Source organism: Gopherus evgoodei, chromosome 2 (assembly GCF_007399415.2).
Source record: "Gopherus evgoodei ecotype Sinaloan lineage chromosome 2, rGopEvg1_v1.p, whole genome shotgun sequence".
In the NCBI taxonomy this organism is placed as follows: Eukaryota; Metazoa; Chordata; order Testudines; family Testudinidae; genus Gopherus; species Gopherus evgoodei.
Window position 1 is genome coordinate 283,048,474 of NC_044323.1, and position 20,113 is coordinate 283,068,586.

Genomic DNA, 20,113 nt, shown 5'->3' on the forward strand with positions numbered 1-20,113 from the left:
ATAGCACATGCCAGTGGAGATGCTGTTTGAAGTGGCAAGCAACTATGTGATGTAACAAACCTCTCCTTTGTATACACTGAGTGAAATCCTGATCTGACTGAAGTCTTTGGGAATTTTGCCATTGACTTCAATGGGGCCAGATGTTGCCTGCTGTTTTTATTACTAGAACAATTTTGCTAGCAGTTTTCCTAATAACTGACACAGTTCAAGAAATGCATCAGGGTGAACCTGGCATAAATCTCCTTGTGGCCATGAGTACACAGAAATTATTCAGGTCCAAATTAGACAAAGGTGGTACAGAATGAAGAATTAATTTTTATTTCTTTTTTGTTCTAGAGATACTTATTGATTTGGAGGAAAAACCTGCAGAGACTGATATTACTGTTCATTATATGTATTTAGGTAGCACCTAGAGGACTCAGGAATTAAGGCCCCACTATGGTACTATACAAACACAGAAAAAAATGGCTGATGGCTCCCTCCCTGAAAAGTATACACTAAGTAAATATTAACTATGAAAACGATATGAATATTTGACATCGTTTTCTCCACACTTTGATTCTGAGTGACTCAGAAGTATACACATCAAGACTGCAAAAAGCAACAAGGAGTCCTGAGGCACCTTATAGACTAACAGAAGTATTGGAGCATAAGCTTTCATGGATGAATACCCACTTGGTCAGACGCATGTGGTGGAAATTTCCAGAGGCAGGTATTAATATGCAGGCAAGAATCAGTCTAGAGATAACAAGGTTAGTTCAATCAGGGAGGATGAGGCCCTCTTCTAGCAGCTGAGGTGCGAACACCTAGGGAGGAGAAACTGCTTTTGTAGTTGGCTAGCCATTCACAGTCTTTATTTAATCCTGAGCTGATGGTATCAAATTTGCAAATGAAATGAAGTTCAGCAGTTTCTCTTTGGAGTCTGGTCCTGAAGTTTTTTTTGGTGCAGGATGGCTACCTTTAAATCTGCTATTGTGTGTCCAGGGAGCTTGAAGTGTTCTCCTACAGGTTTTTGTATATTGCCATTCCTAATATCGGATATTATGCTTATGCTCCAATACTTCTGTTAATCTATAAGGTGCCACAAGACTCCTTGTCGCTTTTTACAGATCCAGACTAACACGGCTACCCCTCTGATAATTAAGACTGCAGTAATTTTCAACACAAGTGTCTATTATTCCTTCCATTAATCACCCTAGAACAAATTGGTTCTCTGAAAGGGCTATACAAACCTTTGAGAAATTATCCTCATTTGATCTATATTGCACAGATAAGACTGCTAATCCATACGAATGAATATGACCTGTCTATTCAATGCCCTGGCCACTATGCAAAACATTAAAAAAAAACTATCCTGGTTGTAACATCAACTGGTGCTTCTGCATACAATTCAAGGTACTGGTGGTTCTTAATGCCTTAAAAGCCCAAGACTGGGGAAGAACAGACAGCAGAACATTTTTGGTAATGAGCCCTCAGCCCACAAATTTGATTCCTCTGAAACTCTACTGAAGTCCAAATTTGGCAACTTTTAGGATACAATGCAAAATAGCTATTAAAGCATGATCCTTAAGGAACCAGAACAGCAATTATTACAGACTGGTGGAGGGTGATTCATGGTTTCTAGCGCAATTGACTGATAATTACTAATTTATCTTTGGAACTGAGATACAATGTGATTGGCTGAAAACAATTTTTTAGTATTTTCTCAATTTTTAAGGACCAAATGGTGCATTCCTAATTTGCACAAGTTACAGTAAGTGGCAATTATGTGACAGAAAATGTTTTGTACTATTGCCCTCCCAGAAGAAAAAACAAACAAACAATCTCACATGCAGGGTCAACTGCCAATGCTGGATATGCAGTGCTCTTGCAGCTGTATCAGTCCCAGGATATTAGAGAGACAAAGCAGATGAAGTAATATCTTTTACTGGATCAACCTCTGTTGGCGAGAGAGAAGCTCTGTGTAAGCTCAAAAGCTTGTCTCTCACCAACAGAAGTTGATCCAATAAAAGATAATACTTCACGCACCTTGTCATGCTGGATATGACAACATTCAACATGATTTCTTGAAAATGATAGTAAATCTACCGGCCATCATTACATTTCAGTGCTCAAAGCCAAAATTGCAAGCACGCTTGCCTGCCCAACCGGCCAATAGTTGCTTAGGAAACACCTTTGGCTCTCCACCATTTCCTAAAACTCCATAGCCGTCGGGAAACCAAGGCTCAGTGGACTCTGCAAGGGAGCCTGATGACAAATTGGCCATAAAGAAGAGGAACTAGGGAAAGAGACAAGTGATTAGGGAAACAGAAGAATGGGTAAGGCACAAAGGAAAGTGTGGCTAGGAGGGCAAGAAGAGATAAAAACACATCAGTAAAATAGACTGATACTGGCTTGCGGCAGGAGGCAATAACAAGTTAAGAATAACCCTCAGGAAAAATAGTTCCCTCCGTTGTGCATATTGCCCTCAGTCTTCAGCTTTGCACAACATAGCACCATTTCCTCCCCACAGAGCAATATTTTTTTTGCTACTTCTCTTGCAGATAGTTATTTTTTTTATCATGCTAATAAAATAAACAAAAAATTAATATAGACACCTACAAGAAACTAGTACTCATAGCCAGGAGTCTCAATAGTTTTAAACAAGCAGCAGCTTACATAAACAACATAAAGATATGTCTAAATGCCAACAATGAAGATGAGAGAAGCCTAAAAAGGAAACGGACAGCACTATTTACGCTTGAAATGAATAATACAAGAAACAGCCCAATGTCACAAAGCTCCTGCTCTGGCACAATGGGATTCATTCACCTCATCATCAAGTCAAAGTATTGCTAACATATCACAGCACTTCAAACATTCCATCAAAATTCTACGGTCTCCCTATTTATTTCCTCCCTCCACACATCATCTTCCCTCTCTCATTTCTTTCCCAACCTATTTATAATGTTTTATCCTTGTATCTTACCATTTGAAAAAGAAAAACCTCTTGTATTTTGATAGTTTGATTCATGAAATTTTGTATCATTTTACAGCAATAAAAACAAAAAAGAAAAATGTCTTTCACTCCTCAGTAGAGAATTATTATGACTAATTGGCTAAAGGCCAGTGCTATATGTTGCTGTGCAATCCTTCTCACGTGCATCTACTAATGCATTTCATCCTATCATGCAAACCTCTTCTGTAACAGCCCTCAGTCTTCCCTAAGGAGAACTTATTCAGGACAGATCTACCCTACAGTGCTACATTGGTGCAGCTGCCCCACTGTAGTGGGTCTGGTGAAGACGCGCTATGCCAAAGGGAAAGCGTTCTCCCGTCAGCATAACTACTCCTCAGCGAGAAGCGGAAGCTACGTTGGCAGGAAAGCGTCTCCTGCCGACATAGTGCCGGTGTGGACAGCGCGAAACTTGCACTGCTCCGGGGGGGGAGGGGAGGGGGCTTTTCACATCCCTGAGAGACGTATGTTATATCAACTTAGGCTGTAGTGTAGACCTGCCCTCATTTTGCAGAAGTATACTATCCTGGAGCCTTATCCTGTTTCCATTAAACTCAATGGAAATTTTGTTATTGACATCAATGGGAGCAGGATCTGGCCCCTGCACAGAACTTCTGGGATGCGAAGGAGTATCCAGAACAGCCCAACTCACTCATTATCATTGTGACCAAATCAAAATTTTCAGAAGTAAAAGATAAAGATGCCTGCATTAAATCAACATCACATATTCTTGCAGAAAAGGACCATTCTTACGTTGATGATAATTTACTAATTTACATGGAAAGTGCTTGCATATTATGGTGATGGGAGCTATGAAACCCCCCAAATGATAAATTAGATAGGAGCCTAATAGCAGCAATGACTAAGAACATAAAAGTCCCAGTTTCCATAAATAGGAGGAGCAGCAGCAAACCATATAAGGTTTGCAGCAAGAACTTGAAATTTGGCCATCAGATATTGCTCGGGTCAGGAAGGTGACTTTTGCTAGCCCCATGAAAATCTGTTAAGATTTGAGCAAGGTATGAGCTGTTGAACATTGTCATTTTCCAGTCTGTTTTGTTTAGCACAACTTGTTCCTGGCTTGCTGCAAACATTCTACTACCCTTGCACATATACTGCTCCAGCATCTTGGCTCAACTCATCACACACAACTACTCTGAATCGGACGCAAACAAAATGATGGCAATAGCTGCTGCCCCTTTTGCTTGGAATGATGCAAGAGACTGCAGGAAAAAAATTAATATTCATATGATTAATGCAATTGAATATCACCCAGGAGAACTGGGTTCTATTCCTGCCTTGTCACAGATTTCCCATGTAGTGCTGGGCACGTTACTGTAACCAAAATGTTCACATCTGGCTACTAATTGTGTCCCCCTCACTTTCTGGAAGGATCCATTAGCTGGATATTTATTTGTTTTTAAAGGTATGTAAGAGTGAGTGTTCCCCTTAGGCAGCTATGCTTGCAAACGTTGGATGAAGTTAGAAATTGTGCTTTATTCAGAACCAGTTTTACTAAACATATTCATCTCAAGGAATTAATAAGAACTGGTATTTTTACCCTTGTAAAATAAATACTGATATTTGTAAAATACTGTATTAAACCAATTATCAATAAAGATGCATATGTCATGGGAGTGTTAGAAATGGTCTTATTACAAATTCTGCACCTCATCAATAAGAAAAATCCTATATTCCTTAGATGCTCATCAAATATTTCTTATGAAATTTAAAACCCTAGCTCATGATATTGAAATACACTTTAAACTCATGCTTGGGATATAAATCTGAACAACCTTATGTAGAAAATATTATTCAGTATATAGTAAAGAATTCAAATAAAAGTATGAATCTTGTGAATGAAGAAAATTTGCTTTCCGCTAAATCTGGCACTTTAAAAAGATTGCCAGTACACATCTATACTACTTGGGTACATATGCACCATTGGTGTCAAATCTGAATACTCTAGAAAGCAGATACTACTGGAACTGTATATACTTTCCCTCAGTTTGCTAAACTGTCACACCAGAAGGAATAAAAAAAGATATTGCTGTCTCAGTTGTCCTGAGGTGACTTCTATTTACTCAGAAACTATACAAATTATGAAAACATGGGAGGAGAGGGAAGGGATTGTAGATCTATATTGACAGTCTAATCAAAGAACCAGAGTTATTAGATAAATAGTTTTTATCTTTTTTCAAGAATTGTCAATATAAACCTTCACACTTGTTACTAGCAAAAACAACCACCTAACAAGGTGGATCTGAGGAGGGCACAACTGTTCTGAAGTGGGCATCTCCTGAAGCTGTCAAATAAAGATATTATTATAGTGCAAATGCGTGAAGTTAAAAGACGGTTACTCACCTTTGTAACTGTTGTTCTTCGAGATGTGTTGCTCATATCCATTCCAGTTAGGTGTACGCGCCGCGCGTGCACATTCGTCGGAAAACTTTTACCCTAGCAACTCAGTGGGCCGGCAGGTCGCCCCCTAGAGTGGCGCCACCATGGCGCTCCATATATACTCCTGCCGGCCCACCCGCTCCTCAGTTCCTTCTTGCCGGCTACTCCGACAGTGGGGAAGGAGGGCGGGTGCGGAATGGATATGAGCAACACATCTCGAAGAACAACAGTTACAAAGGTGAGTAACCGTCTTTTCTTCTTCGAGTGATTGCTCATATCCATTCCAGTTAGGTGAATCCCAAGCCTTACAAAGGCGGTGGGGTCGGAGTGAAATGTGGCAGAATAAAACTGCCGAGCCAGAGGCTACAGCCTCTCTTGAACCAGGCATACTGCGAAGCAAAGGTAAGGACCGAGGACCAATGGAGCTTCGCGACAGGTCTCGTGGGTAGAAACACGAGCCAGCAAGGCGGCAGATGAAGCCTGAGCCCTGGTAGAATGCACGGTGATGTGGCTTGGGGAAATATGAGCCAAATCATAACAAGTGGGGATGTCCGCCATCACCCAAGATGAGATCCTCTGAGAGGAAAACAAGCAAGCCCTCCCTTTGGCCCGCTACCGGGGCAGAGCTGGGGCACCTTAGGAAATGATTCTGTCAGCACAACATAATGCGAGCACTCCACAGATGTCCAAGAAGTGCAACGGTTATGCCCATTGCGTTGAGCTGTGGGTAACATGAAAGGCCAAAACACCTTAGGGAGGAAAGCCGGGTGCGGTCATAACTGCACCTTGTCTTTGTGGAACCTTCGTAAGAGCTCTGATCTCAGAGACCCGTCTGGCCAAGACTAGGTTGAGGCCCCAGGGCGGGGCTGGGCGGCGCACCCGAGGGTGCAAGCGCTCCAAGCCCTTGAGGGACCTCGAACCCATAGTGGGACACTGAACGTCCATCTTAGCCTGCTGGAAGGTAGGGATGGCTGCTGAGAGCATCCTCAGCGATGATACCGCCAGATCCTGCCGCTGAAGGCCAGAGGCAGGCCAAATAGAGGGGATCGAGACCTCAGCAGGAGCAAGATCGAGCGTACTGCAGCTGTAAAGGAAACGCTTCCACCTGGCTCGGTACGTTGACCAGGCGGAAGGCTGCCTGTCACCCCGACTCAGGTACGTGAGGCGAAGAGGCTGCAGGTCCAAGTGACGAAGCCTGTCATTGCCCTGAGTGATGAGGTCTGGGCTGACAGGCCGAGCAACGTGGTATGTCAGTGCGTAACGAACCAGTGGGAACAGCGGGAAGGCATAATGCAGTTGGCCGTTCCACGGCATCAGGAATGCGTCCAAGATCGATTCCGAGGAGAGACCTTGGAAGGAGCAGAACACCTGGCATTTCCTGCACTCGCGGTGAGCGAACAGGTCTGTGTGAGGAACCATTTCCACTTCCGGAAAGCGGGACGCCTCACATGGGGCAGAGTGATGACTCGTAAGACAGGAAAGACCTGCTGAGTCAAAGAGATAAGACGTTCCGAACGCCTGGGAGAAAGGACGTCGCCAGCTCCATCGAGTGGGCCATGCAAAAGACCCGGAAATGGATGGCCTCCTGACAAAAAAAGGGGGGAGGACTATGTCCCCCCTGAATGCTTATGAAGCACCTGGCCATTGTGTTGGCTGTAAACACCGAGATACAACGGCCTCGCAGCTGCCGCTGGAACCCCTGGCATGCCAGGCAGACTACTCTCATTTTTGGGGCATTAATGAGGAATGCCAGCTCCCTAGAAGACCGAAGGCCTTAAGCTCGGAGGTGACCATGAGCACTCGAGCAGAGAGATGATGCGTCCGCCGTCAGGGGCAGTGAGGGCTGGGGCGGATGAAACCGCATCCTGTCCACACCAAGGAGGGAGTTAGCCACCACTCTAGGGAGCCTAAGGCGTTCGAGGGAACGGTGACTACCATGACCATTGGCTCCCTGTCCAAGCGGTACGCCGAGGTGGGCCGGACTTGGAGAGGACGGAGGCGGAGCTTGGCGCGTTTGGTTACAAACTTGCGGGCAACCATGGACCCAGGAGACTGAGACAAGAACGAGCTGAGGTCGTTGGGAAAGCCTTCAGACCTCAGATGATTGATGCCATCGCCTAAAACCGCAGTTGCGATAAGCAGGCTCCGGCTAGGTAGGAGACCAAGATAGCCCCTAGGAAGCCCAACCTCTGCGTGGGAACCAGAGCGGATTGCTCTATAGTAATCATCAGGCCTTGATCTGTGAATAAGACCGTGACGATGCCCACGGGCTGAGTGGTTTGTGTGTCAGAGTCTCCTCGGATAAGCGAATCGTCCCAATACGGAAAAACGCATATCCGACATAGCTACGGTAGGCGGCGACTATGGCCGTAAACCGGGAGTATTCACCGCTGGCTATAAAGCGGAGGCATCTCCCATGCGGAGGGAAGATGGCATTGCGAAAGTACGCGTCCTTCCTATCCAGGGCGGCATAGTAGCCCCCCGGAGGCAAGGATGGAATAATGGTTCCCAGGGATACCATGCAGAACTTCAACCTTATCCCAAACCGGTTGAGTCCATGCAGGACCAGGGAGGTCTGAGACCTGTGGTCGAGTGGGGGACTAGGGCATAACGGGAGTAAAACCCCTAGCCCCTTTCGTCCGCTGAAGGGGGACAGGGCTGGAGCAATTTAAAGGTGGTACCTATGCTCCATCGTGCGCAGGACCCAGCGATCTAAAAGTAACTGGGGCCATGCCAGGAGAAAGCGGGATCAGGATCCCGTCCTGCGACTGGTACACCGCCCTCCGGCGAACCTTGGAAGGTCCGTCTTTGGTCCCAGTGGTAATTGCGAGGGACCTTGACTTTGGCTTTTTAGGGGGCCTGACGTTTGTCTGCGACCACCTTGGCCTTGCCGTTTTCCAGAGTTCTGCCTCTGGCTAGGCACAGAGTATGGCGGCTGGGGCCATAAAGGCCTGCGTTTGGTCGCAGGCGTATACATGCTGAGACGCATTAGGACCCTATTGTCCAGCAGGCTTCGCAGTCCGGGGCTGTCTCTGCCGCGAAGATGCCTTTACCAACAAAGGGTAAATTCTTTCCCCCGTCCTCCAAGACGGCAGCGAACTCTAGGTGGGAGGTTCGAGGGAGAAACTCCTCCACCCAGGTGCTATAATTATCGCAGCTAAGCAAGGCTTGTTGCTTTGCTACCCAGAGGTGCAGGGCCCCTGCAGAGTACACCTTGCATTCGCCAAGGCTCTTTCTGCTTCGGGGCTGGCGCCCGCTGGCCATGATATCAGGATCGTGGTCCTGAGCATAAAATCCGCGCATATGGGGTGACACGGATGCGTGTCCGGACGGCCATGGAGGTACTAAAAGAGGGCACGGGCCGAGTCTCTGACTCACTCGGACCTTGCCCAACTCGGCACCGGGGACCGGCATCGGGAGGCGTATCGGTACCTGGAACGAGATCCAGACCCGCAACCAGAACGGTGTCGGGAGGTCGACCGAGATCTCGAGGCTCGGAGAAGAGCTACAGGAGTCAAGGTACCTGCCCCGGTGCCAGATGTCGGAACGGTGCCGATAGCGGGTCGGCGAACGGGATACCGACCGGTGCAGTGAGTGTGACCAGTACCGAGGAAAACAGTACCGGAACTGCCAGTGGTGTCCGGCGTGCCGACAGGACTTGGAGCGTCTGCGGGACCGTGATCATGGACGGTGCCGCTCTGCTGTACTGACAGGGGACAGTCCCTTGAAGAGACTGTATTACCCGTACCGGCGGTGCCCGGGTCAGGCAGTACTGACTCCGTCATGGCACTGAGAGCCCTCGCCGTTGGTAACATCTCCGGCGCGCAGGGAACAGCAGGCTCAACCACAGTGCGTACTGGGGAGCTGTCAGGCACCGGATTCGACGGCCCTCGTGGGGCCGGGATCCATGGTACCGAGGTCATCAGAGCTTCGGTAGGTGCCGGTGCCGGGAGAACCGAGTTAGATAAGCCGTCTGGCTGGGGTGCCGTCAGCACTGAAGCAGCGGGAGTAATACGCTCAACCACGGCGCGTGCCGGGGAGCCGTCGGGCACCGGATTCGATAGCCCTTGTGGGACTGGAATCGACGGTGCCGATGGAAGCAGCCGGAACAGGAGCTCAACCACGGCGCGTGCCTGGGAGCCATCAGGCACCGGATTCTACGGCCCTTGCGGGACCGGGATCGACGGTGCCGACGTCATCGGTGCCGCAGCAGGTGTCGGTGCCGGGCGATCCGACTTAGACTAGCCCTCTGGCCGCGGTGCCGTTGGCACGGAAGCAGCCGGAGAATTAGCTCGACCACGGCGCATGCCGGGGAGCCGTCAGGCACCGGATACTACGGCCCTTGCGGGACCGGGATCGACGGTGCCGACGTCATCGGTGCCGCAGCAGGTGTCGGTGCCGGGCGATCCGACGTAGATGAGCTCTCTGGCTGCGGTGCCGTTGGCACGGAAGCAGCCGGAGCAATACGCTCAACCACGGCGCGTGCCGGGGAGCCGTCAGGCACCGGGTTCTACGGCCCGTGTGGGACCGGGATCGACGGTGCCGACGCCATCGGTGCCGCAGCAGGTGTCGGTGCCGGGCGATCCGACGTAGACGAGCCCTCTGGCTGCGGTGCCGTTGGCACGGAAGCAGCCGGAGCAATACGCTCAACCACGGCGCGTGCCGGGGAGCCGTCAGGCACCGGATTCTACGGCCCGTGTGGGACCGGGATCGACGGTGCCGACGCCATCGGTGCCGCAGCAGGTGTCGGTGCCGGGCGATCCGACGTAGACGAGCCCTCTGGCTGCGGTGCCGCTGGCACGGAAGCAGCAGGAGCAATACGCTCAACCACGGCGCGTGCCGGGGAGCCGTCAGGCACCGGATTCCACGGCCCTTGTGGGACCGGGATCGACGGTGACGACGTCATCGGTGCCGTAGCAGGCGTCAGCGCCGGGCGATCCGACTAGACGAGCTCTCTGGCTGCGGTGCCGCTGGCACGGAAGCAGCAGGAGCAATACGCTCAACCACGGCGTGTGCCGGGGAGCCGTCAGGCACCGGATTCTACGGCCCTTATGGGACCGGGATCGACGGTGACGACGTCATCGGTGCCGTAGTAGGTGTCAGCGCCGGGCGATCCGACTAGACGAGCTCTCTGGCTGCGGTGCCGCTGGCACGGAAGCAGCAGGAGCAATACGCTCAACCACGGCGCGTGCCGGGGAGCCGTCAGGCACCGGATTCTACGGCCCTCGTGGGACCGGGATCGACGGTGCCGACGTCGTCGGTGCCGGGCGAGCCATCTTAGACGAGCTGTCTAGCTGTGGTGCAGCTGGCACAGAAGCAGCAGGAGCAGTAAGCTCTACCACGGCGCGAGCCGGGGAGCTGCCAGGCACCGGATTCCTTGGTCCTGGGGGACTGGAATCGACGGAGCCGAAGTCATCGGTGCCTCTGCAGGCCGGATAACGCAACTGAGGCGAGCTCTCTGGCTGCGATGCAGGTGGCACGGAAGTAGCGGGAGCAGGGGGCTCAACCACGGCGCGTGCCGGGGAGCCGCCAGGCACCAGCAGGAATCGTAGACTCTCTCGACCTCGGAAGAAGGGAACGGTGCCGAGTCGACATCGGTGCCGGCGACGGTCGGTGCCGAAAGGCCTTGGTGGTACCGGCGGGGTCCGGTGCCGAGGAGGCGCTTCTGCCCGCCGCTTGAACATCGCTCCGCGCCCAAGGTGGAGGGGCAAGTGAAAGTCCCGCACCTTTTTGTTCTCGGCTTAAAAGCCTTGCAAATGGGGCACTTATCTGTCAAGTGTGATTCCCTGAGGCACTTCAAACAGGAGTCATGTAGGTCTCTCTTCGGCCGCGGCTTCTGGCAAGCCGGGCCCCTTTTGAAAACCCGGTGAGCCATTCATGGCTCCGGCACTGGGCTCATGGAAGGGGCTACTTCCTGAACCCCGCTAACTAAACTAACCATGTTAGCAAAGAAACACGTATAACCATACAAATATATATATAAAAGTGTTATAACTGCATAATTATATACGAGAAAACGAGTAGCTAGGGAAGTGGAGGTCAGCTAAGCCGCGCTCCACTGTTCCAACGACCGACACGGGCGGTAAGAAGGAACTGAGGAGCGGGTGGGCCGGCAGGAGTATATATGGAGCGCCATGGTGGCGCCACTCTAGGGGGCGACCTGCCGGCCCACTGAGTTGCTAGGGTAAAAGTTTTCCGACGAATGTGCACGCGCGGCGCGTACACCTAACTGGAATGGATATGAGCAATCACTCGAAGAAGAACTCAGGGTTTCTCAAACAGGGGTCGCTGCTTGTGTAGGGAAAAGACCCTGGCGGGCCAAGCCAGGCCAGTGTGTTTATCTGTCCCATTCGCAGGTCTGGCCGATCACGGCCCCACTCGGCACAGATTGCTGCTCCAGGCCAATGGGAGCTGCTGGAAGCAGCAGGCCGAGGGACTTACTGACCTGCAGACGGGGCAAGTGAACACACCGGCCCGGCCTGCCAGGCGCTTTCCCTACACAAGAGGCAACCCCTGTTTGAGAAACCCTGAGTTAACTGAAGATAGCAGCCTTGTATGTCTCATACACGGAAACATCTCTCTCATATGCCACAGAAGCTGCCTTATCCCTGATGAAAGATATTTTTCTAGTACCAACTCTCCACCTCAGGAGAAGAAATCATGTTTTATCAACAAGCAGGTCATCTTTCTAGACTCCTTATCTCAACATCCTTTTCCTCTCTGACCTCTCCTTAGCTGCAGGAACTACAAAAGAATCAGTTACCAGGCAAGTAAAAAAAATTATATTCGAAGCCTTGAGATGTTACCTGGTATATAATGGCAGTCTGGTTAGATGCAGCAGGTGCCACCACAAAGGAATGAAAAAGAGAAGTTGCTTACTTTGTACAGTAACTAGAGTTCTTCAAGATGTGTGGTCCCTATCTGTATTCCATTGTGGGAGCATATGCACTCCACATGCTTGAGACCAGAAGATTTTTGCTAGCAGTGTCTGTTGGTCTGTGCCTGAGCCCTTCCTTCCTCTCCTCACACTCTGAACCGAGGATATAAGGGGTGGTGTGGACTGATGACCACCACCCCAGTTCCTTCTTTATTGTGAATCATATGTAAGGCTCTGAAGCAGAGGGGAAGGAGGGTGGGTCATGGAATACAGGAGGATGGGTAGGAACCACATATCTCGAAGAACTACATTACTGTACAAGATAAGTAACTTCTTCTTCATGTGATGGTCCTTATTGTATTCCTTTGTGGGTGGCTGAGGGTATGTCTACACTACCCACTGGATCGGCAGGTAGTGATCGATCTATCGGGGACTGATGCATCGCGTCTCATCTAGACGCGATACATTGATCCCCGAACGCGCGTCCCGTCAACTCCGGAACTCCACCAGGGCAAGAGGCGGAAGTGGAGTTGACAGCGGAGCAGCGGCCTTCGATCCCACGCAGCAAGGACGCAAAGTAAGTCGATCTAAGATATGTAGACTTCAGCTACACAATTCTCGTAGCTGAAGTTGCATAACTTAGATCGATCCCCCCCAGTGTAGATCAGGCCTTAGAGACTAACAAATTTATCTGGGCATAAGCTTTAGTGACCAAAAAGATATAATTTGCTGCCACTCATTTAGAACACTAGAGAATGTCATCAAGGATTGACATAGCCTGAATTTCAACAGTTGGAAGCTGAAGCTATGCAAATTCAAAACTACAAATAAGGCACAACATTTTTAACAGTAGCTGTAATTAACTACATCGACTTCAGCTATGCTGTTCTTGTAGCTGAAGTTGCATATCTTAGATTGATCCTCCCCTCCCCCCAGTGTAGACCAGGGGTGAGAAGCAGTATTAATTGCAGAGGAGAATGCACTGGCCTCTATGGTATCCATGCCTGCAGGACTGATGTGGTGAAAGATGTGTCAACTGCAGAAGCTTGCATCCGGGTGTAATGTCATGTGAAGGTATTGATAGAACCCCATATTGCTGCTTTACAGATGTCAGTAACAGAACATCTTGAAGGGAGGCTATCGAAGAGGTCTTGGCGGATGGTTGTCTGTTAACTCATAACACAGCAGAATGAAGCTTGGAATCCACTTTGAAAGGCCTTGGGAAGAGACTGCTTCCCCTCTCATCCATTCAGCAAAGGATATAAAACAGTCTAGGCAATTTCCTAAAGATTTTATTCTTTGTAGGGAGAATGCCAAAGCTCGACAGACATCTAGAGAATGAAGTCTCCTATTCTCACTGGTGATGTGAGGTTTTGGAAAGAAGACTGGTAAATGAATTGTTTGATTCAGATGGAAAGCTGAGATTACTTTGGGAGTAAATCTGGAGAAACTTTGTCTTTATAGAAGTTTGTGTATGGTGGATCAGCCATAAGAGCCCCCAGCTCACTTACCCATCCAGCTGAGGTGATACAGACCAGAAAGACAAGCTTCACAGATAAGTGGGTCAAAGAGCATGAGGCAAGGAGTTCAAACAGAAGCCATTTTCATGTTGAGATGACCAGACTGAGGTCCCATGATGGAGCAGGATTCATCACAGGAAAGAAGGTTCAGACCAGACATTTCAGACATCATAAAGTCACAGGATGGATGTAGATGGAGTGGTTGTCAACAGGAAAATGACAGGTGGAAATAGCTATTAAGTGTACCCAGAGGGAGTGAAGGGAAAGACCTGAAGTCTTTAAGGAAAGAAGATATTCTGATACAATGGGGTGCCAAAAGTCATCCAATGTCATCATAGCCAGATAACCCCAAACATGGAACCTTCTCCACTTAGCCGTGTGTTACTCTCTAGTGGATTCCTTCCTACTATTGTTAAGGATAGCCTGAACAGCTTCTGAATGTGTCATGTCTAGGTTCAATGCTCATCAAAATACCCAGCTGTCAGGGGGAAGAAAGCCAAATTAGGATGCCTGTCCTTGCCTGGGTCAAAAGGTCTGGGAATGTATGGCATGCTGAGGAACTGTCTGGACCATCTGGGAGCAGTCAGGATGACCACTGCTCTGTCTTGCTCATCAGGAAGGTAGACACCAACTGTCTCAACCAAGGGACTAAGAGTCTCTCTCCTCTGGAGCCCTACCCTTGAGCTCCACTGGAGCAGTTGATCACAGATTTTCAGTTCTCTTGAGATGCAAACAGGTCCCAAGATGGAGACCACCACTGGCGAAATATGCTCTGTACTACAGGTACATGTTCATTCTGTTATTATCATATGCCAAGGCTGGGATGAACACATTAGGCGACCACCAAATTGGGTATTGGAACCCTGGATAGATTTCAGCTGGAGTGACTGGCAGTCCTCAAAGGTCGTGACAGAATTTTCTTATGTGCAGGTGGGAGCTGGAAGGAGGAATGGGGGGAATGTTATGTTTGCTACATTGCGCCCTGGGCTGTTTTTTTGGTGGTTCATAGCCCCTTTGGTTAAAATGTTTGAGGTGTTGGTCTCCGTCTATATGGCTGAGGCCTGTGGCACTTACTTTTTGGTGCTGAAATGTAGACTCCCAGTAGACCAACGGTTGCCCTTGAGTTTTTCAGTGAATCTAATGAGTTATCTGTCTTTTCACAGAACAGGTTGTCTGCCTCACAGAATTAATCTTCAACTATAATTTGTACCTTCCCGGGGAACCCAGAGGATAGTAGCCACAAAGCCCTCCATATGATTATAGCTGTCACCATCGAGCAGGAGGCCATATCCACCACATTGACTGAGGCGTGTGAACTAGATATCACCGTAGTCATTGAAGAAGTTCTGTCACAAACTAAGGACGGTAGAAAGGAACTGGAGAGGCAGCCAATCCATCCTTATACCTTCGATTTGGAGCACAAAGAGGAAAAGGGCCCAGGCATGGACCAATGGATGCTGCTAGTAAAAATTTTCCAATCTTGGTCATACAGAGCACATGCATACTCACAGTGGAATACACCTAGGGACCAACACTTGAAGGACCACCTTTATATATCAATGATGGGTGGCTTATAAGAACAGAGGTTAGACAGATTAGATATGTTTTGGAAACAGAGGCAGAGGTCATCATGTAATATTGTCACTTGATTTTGAAAATTATGATGAAGACATAGAATTTAAATTAAAAAAATACTATTTTGTTTGTACTTACCAGCTCTGTGTGAACTTTAAGATGTGCCTGGAGCTTGTATTTATCTGGAGTGGAGTAGTCACAGTCTTCGGTGGGACATTTCAGCAAAATGTTACTGTGCTTCTGAATGACATGACGCTTAAGGCAGTTTTTGGTGATGGAGGAGTAATTGCATTGGGAACAGTAATACAAATGCTCTCGAGTGTGGGTACGAACATGCATGTCATAATGCACCTGGTACCAAAACAACTTGCCTAAAAATAAAATTAAACAGTCAAACATGAAAACAAGTTTTTTTCTGAAGAATTTTTTAAAAATTGATATTGTAAAGAATTTAAATACATATTCAATTTCAATTCAAGCCACAACATCTGAATCCTTTCTTTTTGTGGTTCATGAAATGTTAGCTATTAAAATTATCTTACGACATCTCACCGATGCAAATATATTTAGAAATAACAATTGTGGCACCTCCTTAATGAATGTTCCTAATGAGGAAGCTCTTTTAAAGGTGTGTCCCTAATTAAAACATGAAAATGCAGGAATTCGTAGCAAATACGGTTTAGCTGAACCAATCATAAATAAGTCCTGAGGCCTTGTTGACACTTGCCCCTCTGATCCAAACTATTCTAAAATAAGGACTCCAGCAAAAAAAAAATGATTAGAAAATCTTTGAACATGCATATAGAAATATGCTGACTTTAACTCTACATTTAAATACTGAATGCCTTCAAATTTGAATTCCTTTCCCTTCTCAGTGATGAACACTGTAACAAGACAAGTTCAGAGTTTCTGATTTACTCCATTTTTTAATTACATAAGCACAAACCTTTCAGTCAGAACACTGGAGACTAGTGTATGCTACTCCTCACTTTTGTAACTTCCACCAAAAACAACAAAATTGGTCTCAGACTAAGTATTGAAAATTTCCACCTCAGAGGAATTTGTTTGAGAAAGTTATAAAAAAGGGAAACCACATCAGTAATTTAACAGTACATTATTTTCTATCAGAAGATGTCATCAGACATGTCTGGTGTATATATACACATCTCTACATACTACAGAAACATGGAAGGCTGAATTCTCCACTATGGCCCACACAGAGCTTAAGCACTATGGAGAGCATGGGCTGATGGTGAGCTGATTGCAACTCCTTGGTTCTGCTCTGCCTGGCCCTGGCAAAAGTTAAAGCAGCAAGGGGCATGGGAGGAGAAGAGAAAACAGCAGCTTTAACTTATGTTGCAAGCATACCATCCCACATGGATGTTATCCCAGCAGAGAATCAGGCATATCAGAACCTCACTTTGCCATGCCTTCTTCCTTTTCCAAGGTTTCCCTGGCAGATTTAAGTTTATTTTTCAATGCCTGTGCAGCACAAAATAATTTCAGTGGATCGGAACCCAGCCCAGAACTTTTGTAATTAAGTCAGAAATTACTATTGCTACAAATGAAAAGATACACAAATGCACCATCTATAAACCAGAATGCAATGAAAAAGTACTGCTATGTGATTTATTTGAACTAAGTCACAGTATTCCTCTGCTCCTTACCACAGTATTCACATTCCAAGTCTCCATAAACTTTCCTGATCTTCTCACATAAGTCTGTGTTCATTTGTCTCTTTTGTAAACTGTCCAATATCTGCATAAAGGCAACAGCTCCACTTCGATTATCAGAAGCCATATTATGAGTGTCCAGCTGTGGACTGATGGCTGTATTGGAATCTAATGCTGTAGGAGGGTTTGTGGACTCATCTGTGTTTTGATTTGGTGACTTGGTAGTTTCTAATTCATTAAGACAAAAGGGTTGAACTTTCTCTTTGGAAGCTGAAAGGTTCTCAGTGTCTGTATTTTTCTGACTTATATTAGAGTTTTTGCCTCCAGACAACAGCTGAATTTCTTCACCCTGCATATTCACTGAACTATCATGACTGACTTTCTGTACATTTTCATGAGAAGCCTTTAGCACACTGGAAGCACAGGTAGCATTTTTAATTAAGAAACTATCTGAAGCCAGGTCTGATTGAGGGTCTGGTGCTGCTAGGTCTGTTGATGGTTGACATGGTGATTCTGGTACATTCTTCACCAGGGAGTTTTCAAATTCTAAAGAGGGGGTGGTCTCAATTTTCAGAAGACCATCAGGCTGATCATTATGGCTTCCATCTATGGTATTTGATTCATCTTTACAAGTAGATTGCTTTGGTACGCTAAGAGCATTAGCGCTTAGGGGAGTGAACTCATCTGCAGTCTGTGAAAACTGTTCTCCAAGTGCTTCCTGTTGGATATCACCTCCTGGTTCCAGAAGGCAGAAACTTTGATTGATAGAACTATTAAAAACAGAAGTCTCTTGTAAATTTCCATGCAGTTCTTTGATATGTGCACGGAGCCTTACAGAACTGACAAATTTCTTCGAACACACAGAACATACATACACAAATGGATGTTTTCGGACATGAAGTTCGAGTGCTTGATACTTTGTGGCTCCATGGCCACATAGCTCACAAGCAAAGGGTCTTTCATCACCGTGGACTAGCATGTGCCGATCTCTATCCAGTTCATTTTTGAATTTACGTTCGCAAATATGGCAGTCATAGAGCAGTTGTCTCTTGCCTTCTCGGGTCATCAAGCGGAGCTCATCAAATACATCTTTCACTTTTTTGTCTTGCAAGTCATGTGTTTCCTTGATATGCTTAATTAGATTTTTGACGTCTGAGTATTTCTTTTTGCAGAAGCGGCAATGTTGCTTAATTTTCTTGTGGACTCTCTCAATATGGACCTTGAGATGGCCTTTGCTGAGACAGGTGAATGCACAGTAATCACAACTAAACTTCTCTCCTGTGTGTTTCCGCATGTGGACATTAAGGTTGGCTTTTATAGCACTGGCATAGCTGCAGTATGAACATTTGTAAGGCTTTTCGTTTGTGTGAATCCTCAAATGAGCCTGAAGAGAGTGTTTAAATTTGAACACCTTGTTGCAGTATTCACATGTAAAAATTTTTAGCTGAGTAGGACCTAACCTAGAAAGAAGCCAAACAACCAGAATATAGTTATCTTTAGAATTCTGATATATAGTTGCAAAATATGCCAAAGAAGTCTTACTGTATATTATGGACTAAGGGCATATAAAAATCCTCATTTTATGGATGGGAGGAGATGCTAACTTTTTAATTAACAGATACGCCTCTCACACCCCACCCACTCTCCCTACACACACAACTCACACCAACTAACTGCCATGCATTGCACATCTATTTTAAACCCTGTTTCTATTTTTTTTTTAAAAAGTTCATGACTAACCCATTCTAAAGTTTAAGTTTCCAACATTCTTGTGCTGAACTATTATTATTAGAAAAATTAAGGGGGAAATGCTGTAAATATATTTGCAGAAACTCAGTTAAAGTTAGTTTCAGCACTTGTGGAAATATAACATTTGGGAGACTCAGTTTTGGTAGCAGTAATAGTTAACTTCATTGAACTTATAGTTATTCAGTTTATAAAGGCAAGATTGGTTATCTTGAGAGAAAGCTAACATCTGCCTCACAAAGTTGCTGAAGAATAAGATATTAAACCATTTAAAGATAAAAAAAAAAGGGGTAAATTCCAATAGACAAAGGTGCTATTTTAGGTTATGATGATTCTTTACCTATTTTTATCTTCTTATATTGTTCTAACTCTTAATATTTGACAGACTCTAACGGTCTATCTACTCTGACTCACCTGGTCCATAATCTGTTTCTGCCTTCTGAAATAAGGTAAACAAATGGAGGAATTTCCATTTACATGACACTGGATAAGGAAACATGTCACACCCAAGTACTTTAAAATTACCTGCTTGATTTCATTGGCTGCTCATATGGTGTTTGTTGAATGGCATATTCTTGATACCCTCTTCGTTGAGCTGTGTCTGGTACTGCTGTCTCAGGATTTGTTGCTGATTCAATTTCTGGGGGAGCAGCCTCGACTGGAACAATTTTTGTAGCTCCTAAAATTAAAATAAAACATAATAATGCTTATTAAAATAGTGAGATTAAAATGCAATTGTCCTGTGACTATTATGCCATTTTACTTTGGTTTGTTCTACTAATTTGAATGTAATAGTAGAAAGACAGAGTAAAACTATAGTACTTGCACTGCAGATCTTTGTTGTATTGTAGGTGGACAAAGTGATGCCAGTAAAGGTTACCTGACACTTCCATTATAAGATCCTGTTTTCAGTTACTTAGATCTTTGCCAGACTTTAACCATTTGAACTGAAATTTTACATGACAGGGCATCTGCCTTAGGCTGAAGTTTTTGGGAGAATTTCAGCCAAAATGATACAGTCATTTCCAAGAATGAGGCTAGAGAAAAATAACTTTAACCAGTATTAAAAACAACATATTTTTTTAAACAGCTCTAAACCCCTCCTGCTTTGAGACAGAGGCTTGAAATGTGGTGCTGAAGGGGGAAAGTGGGGCATTTTGTCAGAGATGTGCCTTTTGTTGTTCCTGCAAAAATCTGCCCAAATTTGGCCAAGTTGTAAGCCTTTTCAAAAGATCGTATTTTGCACATGTTCAGTACAGACTGAGTTTAGCAGCTGAGACATCTGAATATCCCATCCTTGTTGAGCATGCTCCAGCCTCTTACAGAT

At 46.4% G+C, this 20,113-nt stretch overlaps 1 protein-coding gene across 5 annotated transcripts in view; it reads right to left on the reverse strand.

Moving 5' to 3' along the window:
- Window positions 1-20,113, reverse strand: part of ZFAT (zinc finger and AT-hook domain containing) — a 162,493-nt gene that overhangs the window by 70,859 nt on the left and 71,521 nt on the right. For all 5 annotated transcript variants that reach the window (XM_030553868.1, XM_030553866.1, XM_030553869.1 and 2 more), the window contains exons 5-7: window positions 19,312-19,465; window positions 17,035-18,500; window positions 15,506-15,738 (exon numbers count right to left, since the gene is read on the reverse strand). In XM_030553868.1, coding sequence (XP_030409728.1) covers window positions 15,506-15,738; window positions 17,035-18,500; window positions 19,312-19,465 — 1,853 coding nt within the window. The remainder of the gene's footprint in view (window positions 1-15,505; window positions 15,739-17,034; window positions 18,501-19,311; window positions 19,466-20,113) is intronic.